At 36.3% G+C, this 10,278-nt stretch overlaps 1 protein-coding gene across 1 annotated transcript in view; it reads right to left on the reverse strand.

The window, feature by feature from the left end:
* Nucleotides 1-10,278, reverse strand: part of KIF21A (kinesin family member 21A) — a 79,889-nt gene that overhangs the window by 63,047 nt on the left and 6,564 nt on the right. The window contains exons 6-9 of the mRNA XM_011927549.1: nucleotides 9,518-9,633; nucleotides 4,619-4,814; nucleotides 3,717-3,906; nucleotides 3,302-3,365 (exon numbers count right to left, since the gene is read on the reverse strand). Of these exons, the coding sequence (XP_011782939.1) occupies nucleotides 3,302-3,365; nucleotides 3,717-3,906; nucleotides 4,619-4,814; nucleotides 9,518-9,633 (566 nt within the window). The remainder of the gene's footprint in view (nucleotides 1-3,301; nucleotides 3,366-3,716; nucleotides 3,907-4,618; nucleotides 4,815-9,517; nucleotides 9,634-10,278) is intronic.

A 10,278-nucleotide genomic window follows, 5' to 3' on the forward strand; every position in this document is an offset into this window, starting at 1 on the left:
CTAGCAATAAGGCAGGAACATTTTAAATGAGTTAGTCTGCATGTTAAAAAGTTTTCCAAAATGCACTTCAACATGGCTACAGGATAAGGATTTTTAAACTAAATAAAATTCTCAACAAATAATAAAAATAATCACAAAAGAATGCTCACAAACACTAATGTTTAAAATTTTTTTTCAAATTTCCTGATTGAATAATTATACATTTGCAATCATAATCTTAATACTCAAAAGAATTCTACATATTCAGATGCCAGTGGTAATTAGATTACTTGAATTCTGGCCAGTGGACATCAGTTGTCCTTGCTTGTAAACCTATTATTTAAACTTAAAAAATACACAAGCAGCATGCGCCCCTTAGTTTCAGTTCCTCATTCATCACACAATAGTAGCATTTCCCAAACTGTGCAAGGAATAAATTGTCAAATTTGCCCCAAACTGGCTGACAGACATCTGGCTCCTGAATATAGCATGGGAAAAGACAGTATCTCCAAGGAAACTTGAGTTTGATAATTAAAAAAATTCTTTTGTTTGCTCAAGCAGTCCTAATAATGACAGGAGAATAATGTACACACTGATCCTAACACGTGAAGACATCAAATCATGAAATCCTAAAAGAACCTAGATTATTGAGACTAAAAGGATTCAGAGAGTCCTCTAGGCCAATTCCCTTATTTCTATTTTATTTAAACCACCAAAAATACAACCAGCTACTTACATATAATAGATTTTCAAGGTTAGTTTGGCACAATAGTGATTGAGACGGAAAAATAAGAAGAAAATACAACCTATCTCTCTCAACACTCTATTACTAAGCACCTTTGCCATATGTTCAAATATTTCAGAGAAAGATGCTAGATTATTTGCAACACTAAGCTCTAGAAGGCACAGTCAGCTCAGTGCTTTTTCATTGCCTACCAAAATTGTTCATTCTACTCTTGAAATAGTTGAGACAGACGGGGTCTCACTATGTTGCCCAGGCTGGTCTCAAGCTTCCAGCCTCAAGTGATCCTCCCACCTCAGCCTCCCAAAGTGTTGGGATTACAGGCATGATCCACCCTACCTGGTCCTACACATTCTTTAATGAAATTGTTTTAGTATAAATGTGATAGTATATGTGAGCAGAATAATTACAGTATTTTTAGATGGTTAAATAGCTGTGTACAAACTTCTAGGTTAATTAAATGACTTCAAAATTGTTTTAGAGAAAATTCACATAAAAACTCAAAGTTAAAATTCATGATTATCAAACAGTAGAAAAGTACAAACAATATATTACACTTTTCTATATTTTTAATTTGTAGCACAAAGCCTGGGTACCTAATAAGGAATGCTAAGAATGAATGAAAATATAATAAATCAGCTAACAATAATGATCTATATTTTAATGGGCTCCTTTATTATTATGTAATAAATAATGTGGGTATTTTATTTTAAAATTTACGTTTTTCACCTAATGTTAAAAGTCTGCATTTGGTAGGGGCATATCCAATGACTCTTTGATCCTAGTGCTAATAAAGGCCTTTTAGTGATTACCTCCACAAACTCCAGGGTACATTAACAGAATCTACTTTTTGTATGGTCTACAGGGAGACAAGTTGAGGAACTGGAACAAGGTATTAACCTACACCAGGAAAGATGTGATCAGCGATTGAACTCAGGGCCCATGAGTCATCTCTGTTCTCTAAATGGCTTAAGGAACGAATAGTCTTAACTCAAGACTTAGAAGAAGGAAGATATTAGATGCTACTTTTAGCCACTAGAAGGAGGAGAAGTGGTTCTGGCAGTTTTCTAGGAAATAAGGACATTAGTCAAGCAATTTGCCTAACAGTGACAAAAAGCCGAGGTACAACCTTAGAATACAGAGTGGAGGAAAGGAAAGAGAGACTAAGAACTGGAATAGGCAATCGGCTTTAACAATTGGCAAGTGCCAAAGAAATAAAAGTGATAAGAGAAGCAGCCTAGGAGCAGGAAGAGGATCTTCAAGAATTAAAAAACAGAGCTATCAGTGTGTCTCAAGGAGTGGTAAAGATGGGGTCAACAAAATCAGGAAAGACTGGTCAGAGAACAAAGTTTTAGCAGTAGGCGAGGAACAGTACTGCCAACAAGGGGTAGAAACTGCAAGTCCAGGTTGGCTGCTGAGCAGAACTAGGATGCAGGGCCCAAAGGTCTCTGTCAAAAACGTGAAGCATGAAAAATTATATATACATGTACTATGCAAACATATATAATATATATGTACACACACACACACACAGAATAAAATTATACTTGAATAACTATATTGCCACATCAGGATGTGTTTTCATTTGTTTTTGTTTTTTGAAACATTTAAGAGATCCAGTGTGCCTTGTGTAGCCAGAAACAGTGGCGACAGTACTTGCCACAGTTTGAGAACCTCTAGAATAGCCAGAGGAAGAGAAAGAGAACACAAATACAAGACAGGGTAACTGAAAAAGACAATCTCCTCCCATTTGCTTATGTTCTACAAATAGTTAGCAGAAGTGAGATTTGAACTACTTAGATGCTCTGCCATGGAGCTGACTAGAGTTTTCCTTCAAGAAAAAAATAGCTCAGTCATCACAGCAAACCATGGAACCTGAAAATATTATTGACGTAATCTTCTTTCCCAACCCTATTCCCCGTCTACTCCCCTCCACATTCCTACACCAGGCATGGGCATCCTTTAACTAAATTCTGTCATTCTGTTTACTACATGTGATGATTTATGTATGCTGCCCAACCTAGAGTGTGAACTCTTTATGTTATGCTTGCCCCCAGCCCCAGTCATGGTACTGACATATGCAAGTATGTGTGGCATGTTGTATGAAATGTGAATAGATGTACCACAGAGGGGCAGGCAAATTAGTAGGTATGCCATGATGTACATGTAGGAATAGCTAAAGATGTAAAAGAGAACAGGAGATTCAAAAAATTGGAGATGACGTGTAGATATTGATCTATTCCCAAGTGATGAGGAAAGAGGCATATGAAGGAAAGGCATCAAAGATAACTTCAGCAACATAAATTTTGCCTGTTTCATATGTCAAGTTAGGTAAGCACCCAATATTGGGATATAGCAGTAAGAGTAGGAGAATAATACGGGAAGAGAGGGGAGAAAAGGAGCTTGGAATATGACATCAAGGGAAAGGTAAGTAACAAGTCTCCTAAAGTTAACCTAACCAAAGGGCTGAAATATCACCATGGACAACTGCCAAACAATAAGCTCAACAAACAGAAATATTATAACATTGCAAAATGCAAAAAACCATATGCATTATATGTTACAGAACATGAACTATACCTGAGATCTTCGATTTCTTTTATATAACTATGAATCATATTACTAATCTCCTCATTTCCTTCACCTGAAAGACAAAATATGAAATAAAAATTTTCCTTTAAATTAAGACTTCAACAAAACAGGAGAAAAAAAAGTCGGGAAACAAAACAGTAAATTTTTAAAACACAATGCTTACAGCAAATTTTCTACCCTTTATTAGATGGGCAGACCAAAAGATAGTATTATTATAAAGGGAATATTTTGTTTATATAAGAATTTATTATTTTTTGAAATTAGGTATTTAGCTTAAAACCACAGACTGTATACACAGAGACTGGCATTTCTATTTGAACTATGCTAGGTAATTAGTGAACACAAAGAATGTTCCCTACCCTCCAGAAGTTAATCCCTCACTTATCCCACCCTACCCACATACCTGCTCTGGCAAGAACATGGTTGGCCTGATCACTAACAAGCTGTGTAATTCTGGACCTCAATGCATCAACTGTCTCTTGCATGGCTTTAATTCTTACACGCAGGTTATTATTTTCAGTCTGTAGCATAGCATTCTCATGGAACATGTCATTGATGCTTTCCACACCCTCTTCGTCAATTATTCTTTTACCCTAGTAAAGGAAAACAATGTCCTTGTTGCTTGAGGAGTCAAAAACACAAGAGTTTTGCTTAAGGATACTCTATAACTATACGTTCTCCAACCAAGAGCGCTTTTATCTTACCAATCCCAAGGCAAAAGAAATCCTTTCGCCTCTAGCAGAACACTCCACAGTGTATTTGTTACTAAAGAAATTGATTAGCCAGGTACAGTGGCTCATACTTGTAATCCCAGCACTTTGGGAGACCAAAGTGGACAGATCACCTGAGGTCAGGAGTTCAAGACCAGCCTGGCCAACACGGTGAAACTCCATCTCTACTAAAAATACAAAAATCAGCCAGGTGTGGTGGCGGGTGCCTATAATCCCAGCTACTCAAGAGGCTGAGGCAGGAGAATCATTTGAACCTGGGAGGAGGAAGTTGCAGTGAGTTGAGATTACACCACTGCACTCCAGCCTGGGTGATAGAGGGAGACTCCATCTCAAAAAAAAAAAAAAAAAAAAAAAAATGGGTAGGAAAGCTTTTGAACAAACAGTTGTTAGGTTAGACTGAACATAGTTAAAGACTGCCCACAAGGAAAACTAGAGACTCCTACCTCCAAAAGGAAGGAGGACACTATTATGACAAACAAGAGATTCCAGACACACGTATGTGTAAGGCATTATTGTGTTCAGAAAGTGCCAGCCTTAGATGTATCACAAAATGCAGTCAAACGCATTAGCTTACTGTTTTGTACTCCATGAGCTCCATCTGAAGTCGTGTGATTTCACTACGAAGTGCATTGATTTGCTGACTAGCTCTGTCCTGATTGATCATCACCTTATTCTTGATATTTCTAGCTCGATTGGCATATTTCAGGGTGTTTAACGTTTCCATAAAGTCTCTGTCTGAAGGGCTGACACATGCTATCATGATTGTTTGGCTGAAAGTTACAAATAATAGTTAGGCTTACAGATAAAAGCACCTACAATGCTAAAATGATCATTTTTAAACGCCTGACATTTGAATAGTATCTTCTCTTCAAGATACCAAAATATTGAGCAAATTTAAAAGCCCCTGTACTTTAAGACTATCTTAAAGAAAAAGATTTTGTTTACTTTGGGGAAATACATTGATATTATTCACCTTTGACCTTGAGAAAGTATAAGCACATACATTTATTTCTTACCTCTTTGCTAAAAAGATTTGAAGCAGTGCATGCAGTAATTCTAAAATTAAACTGACCACAATATATTATATTGAAAATAAAAAACCACTTCTTTCATTATTCATTTATTCTTTCAGTATTTTAAAAACTTATTCGTAATCACCTGTATGCTGACTTTTGATGTCAGCAAAGAATTGTACACAAAATCGAATCACATTGGAACAAGATGAGTACTTAGTATATTCTTGTGTTTCATTATATAAACTGTCATTTGTGATTGAATGATCAGAGTTCCAGTTTCTGGCCAGATTACACAGGAAAAGTGGGAAACATTACTTTATGGTCATGCTAAATTGATTTAGCCACCAAAGATTAGGATAGTGAAACGCTAAGTATGCCCCAATTAGTATGTTTGTCAATAAAGCAGACATGGAGATTCTAACAGACACTCACAAACTAACTAAAAAATGTGCAGGAACTGCAATTAAGGAGCAGTCTACTTATCCTGGTAGAAAAATCAATGCCTATCAATCATAATCTTAGCCTCCTAGTCTCCTGCTTCCAATCTTTCTTTCCACAATAATCTCAACACAGTACTCGTAGGTACCCCTTGTCCCATTCCACACCTTTTCCCTACAACTCTTGCTTACTCTTACTGTTACTATTATTCAACAATCAACTAAGGTATCACCTAATCCAAGAACCAAATCCTCAGTTTGTACCCTTTCTGCCTCCTCAAACTTTTTGCATATCTCTTTTGCATTCATTATATTATTATTATATTGAAATTTTCTAGACCCCAAAACTCTTAGACTTTAAATTCCTAAAGGACAGGGATTATCAAGTTTTATTTATCAGTGTACTTCTAAACATATAACACAACATTTGAACCAATATTAGGTCATTAACAATTGTTTGTGGTGTGTGTCATGTATACATAATATTTACTGGGGGTCAGAAAGTTAAAATAATTCATGTCATTTTAGTTTTCTCTTTTGATAAAGAGAATAAGATAATTCAGTAAGCATGAGGATTATGGATGCTGATTAGAGAATAGGGAAATTTGAAGTGTGGGCCCCAGTCTAGCACCGGTCTGCAGATTATTTTTACTTACGTAAAATTGGGGAAAATAAATTTATATTAGCCTTCTTTGATCCATTACACCTTGAGTAAGCACAGGTACATACACCGATTTCTCATTTCTTTACAAAAAATGTGTAAAGTAGTGCAGAAATTGCAAGTAAGCACTTTAGAAACTTCCACAACACTGGAACTTCCTGTAATCAATGACCTCCTCTCATTGAATGTAGATCAGTTCTAGTGTTTTCAAACTCCCATGGTGAGTCACAAATGGGGCAAGCTCTGTATGGTCATGCACAATATTAACCTACCACAAATTGGAAAGAAGAGAAGGACTCGCCTTTAACAAATATTTTGAGAAGTGCTGGGATCAAGGGCTTAAAGGAATGAGAGGAACTGGCAAAGATCAACTGTATAGGGAAAATGTCATATATTAAACAAAATCCAAAATAGATAAATTTCACCAATGATTCTGTTTATGAAAAACTCGAAGAAAATATTAAAGCTATTTATTTTAAAAGTTCACACAAAAACCACAATTCTGTTTTAAAGTTAACCAAATCACTTAAATATTTTATTATATTTTATATTTCCAACAAATTAAGTTATACTATACATCTGGAAGAAAATACATCACAATGTTAGCAGTAGTTACTTCTAGGTATTAGAAATATAACTGATTTTTTTTTTTTTTTTTGAGATGGAGTCTCACTCTGTCACCCAGACTGGAGTGCAGTGGCTGCAACCTCCATCTCCTGGGTTCAAGTGATTCTCCTGCCTCAGCCTCCCAAGTAGCTGGGACTACAGGTGCCCACCACCATGCCCAGCTAATTTTTGTGTTTTTGTTAGTAGAGATGGGGTTTTGCCATGTCGGCCAGGATGGTCTTGAACTCCTGACCTCAGGTGATCCGCCCACCTAGGCCTCAAAGTACTGGGATTACAGGTGTGAGCCACCGTGCCCAGCCAGAAATATAACTGATTTTTATTCATGCTTTATACTTCCCTGTATTTTCCAGAATTTTTGCCATAAACTGGTTATGATGTTTATTAAACACTGTAAACGTAAAAAAGCCAGCTCGACTTTTTTAAAAGACACTAAATTATGCACATAAACATATGGGGCTTATTTTCAAAAATATCTAATTTTTCTTTTAAGATTAATTTGTATAAACTTCAAAAAATGAAGATATTTTGCTCTCCAAGGCTTACACAAAGTACAGTGCTTTTGCACTAGGAATGCAATCCTAAAATTTAAGCAAAAATTGAGGCACACGAAGAAAGGAATTAGAAGGGGTCATCTCCTTTGAGAGATTACTACCCATTAAGGAAATGGGTGAGGAACATGAGACTATTTAGCTGTACCTAAAACTCAACAGAAATTCAAGACTCACAGTGAAAAGATTTTAGACCACTTGCAAGGCAAGCAAACTTTCAAAAGTATTGAAGTTTCCAAGAGTTAAACTTGTAAGGGGAGGACATTTATCATCTCTGCTTTGTTTTATAGTTAAGAAATAAATATAGGAAAAAGCGACAATTTAGAAAACCTGAAAAAATTTATACTTGGCTGAAAAAATGAAAATTTTTATTCTGTTATAATAAGACCCCTCTTGATACTGAAAATCAAACTGAAAATGTAGAACACAAGCAAGAAATACATTATAGTGGAAAGAAAACTGCATTCATACATAGGATGTGCTGGAAGAGACATGAGTTAAGACAAATGCCAATATTACATAAAAGGAAGAAACATAAAAACGACAATGTTGTATTCTACAAAACAGAACTTTATTTCTTTTTTCTTTGAGACGGAGTCTCGCTCTGTCGCCCAGGCTGGAGTGCAGTGGTGCCATCTCGGCTCTCTGCAAGCTCCGCCTCCTGGATTCATGCCATTCTCCTGACTCAGTCTCCCTAGTAGCTGAGACTACAGGCGCCCATCACTATGCCCGGCTAATTTTTTGTATTTTTAGTACAGACAGGGTTTCACTGTGTTGGCTAGGATGGTCTCGATATCCTGACCTCGTGATCTATCAGCCTTGACCTCCCAAAGTGCTGGGATTACAGGTGTGAGCCACCACAGCCAGCCAAAACAGAACTTTATTTCTAAACCAAATGGATTATAAACTTAAAAGGATTTAATACTATCCAAAATTATTTGGATAATAGTTGTTGATAAGGTGTGGATCTGTGCCCTTGCACAAATCTCATGTCAAATTATAATCCCCAATGTTGGAGGTGAGGCCTTGTGGGAGGTGATTAGAGGTTGGGGCAAATTTCCCTCTTGGAACTATTCTCATGATAGAGTTCTCAGAGGATCTGGTTGTTTAAAAGTGTGTGGCACCTCCCTCTTCTTCCTCCTGCTCCAGTCCTGTGAAGTGATCACTCTCCCTTTGCCTTCTACCATGACTGTAAGTTTCCTGTGGCCTCCCTAGAAGCCAAGCAGATGCCAGAATCATGCTTTCTGTAGAGCCTATAGAACTGTGAGCCAATTAAACCTCTTTTCTGTATAAATTACCCAGTCTCAGGTCTTTATGGCAGTGCAAGAACGAACTGACACAGTTGTTCAAAAAGAAACCTTGTAAGTTTAAATACTAGATTTCTTGTATAGCATCTAATAATCTTTTCAGTAAATATGATGTTACATTATTGCAAACACTGTAAAATAGATTCACTGTGGTTGTTGGTAACTTGTTGAATTGTGCTATGATTGAATTTAAATGCCAAAAATGTTTCCATTTGTAAAGCCAACATGTTTACAGAAGGGAATACATTACCCACGCCCCCCCCAAAAAAAAAGAGTTGAAAAAACATATCAGAATGATGCAAGATATGAGAAAGAAGAATGTCAGTGATACTGGCAAAGTTAATAACCAGACAACACTCTGTATTTCATTCAGTGGACATTAAGAAGATTTTTCTACATATAGAAAAAATTTGAATTTTTAGAAGATTTTGTAAAAAAAAAAAAAAAGTACCAATAATATTTAAATTACCTTGTAATTACTTAGAAAACAGTATTTACTTTTTCAACAAAATTGTATTAGGTATCTACTCTGTGCTAAGTACTTAAAGCAGAAGCTATGATAAGAGAGAAAGTCTACACACTATTGACTTCATATATAAGCTAAGTGACCTTGAATAAATGACTTAACCTCTCTAGATTTCATTTTCCTTATCCAGAAAATAGAATAATAATACCTACACCTCAAGGGATGCTAGAAGGATTATGTGAAATAATATACAAAATTATTCACACATTTCAGATTCTTAACAGTATAAGGATTAGTTCCTCATCCTATTAGTTTGCTTTATAATAAAAGTAATTCTTATAAATCACCTTACAAGCTTACTTAATAATGAATAATCAAAACTCTGAGTAAAGGATAATCATCTACGCATACCTATTACCCCCAAGGGAATCCTGTAGTAGTCTTGTTAGCTTGGAATCTCTGTAGGGGACATGTGTGGCCCTCTTGCTCTTGTCTCCCAAGGCACTAATTACATTGCCAAGCGCCAACTAAAAGAAAGAGAACGAAAGACGGCAAAATGATACAAATTTATTAATTATAACATTTTTAAATAAAGCTTACAGAGAATAATATAGAGACATAATATAATTAAGAATATTTGTGTTTGGTTTTGTTTTACATTTGTAATCATGGTTATAGATGTTTGCATTACTGATGGCTAGTGTGAGCAACATTTTGGATAATGTTTATCTTGTAGGTGATAATTCAGTGACAGTAGGAAAAACAGCAGGGTTGAAGGAGGAGTGACTACAGAGTTCTGTAATTTGACTAGTTTTTAAATAATTGGATGCTAACACATATATTATTGTATTTATTTATTTATTTATTTATTTATTTATTGAGGCGGGGTCTCACTCTGTTGCCCAGGCTGGAGTGCAGTGTTGTGATCCCAGCTCACTGCAACCTCCACCTCCCAGGTTCCAGCAATTCTCGTGCTTCAGCCTCCTGAGTAGCTGAGACTACAGGCCCATGCCACCATGCCCAGCTAATTTTTGTGTTTTTGTTAGTAGAGATGGGGTTTTGCCATGTCGGCCAGGCTGGTCTTGAACTCCTGACCTCAGGTGATCCGCCCACCTAGGCCTCAAAGTACTGGGATTACAGGTGTGAGCCACCGTGCCCAGCCAGAAATATAA

The sequence above is a fragment of the Colobus angolensis genome, unplaced genomic scaffold, assembly GCF_000951035.1.
Source record: "Colobus angolensis palliatus isolate OR3802 unplaced genomic scaffold, Cang.pa_1.0 Scaffold726, whole genome shotgun sequence".
In the NCBI taxonomy this organism is placed as follows: Eukaryota; Metazoa; Chordata; class Mammalia; order Primates; family Cercopithecidae; genus Colobus; species Colobus angolensis.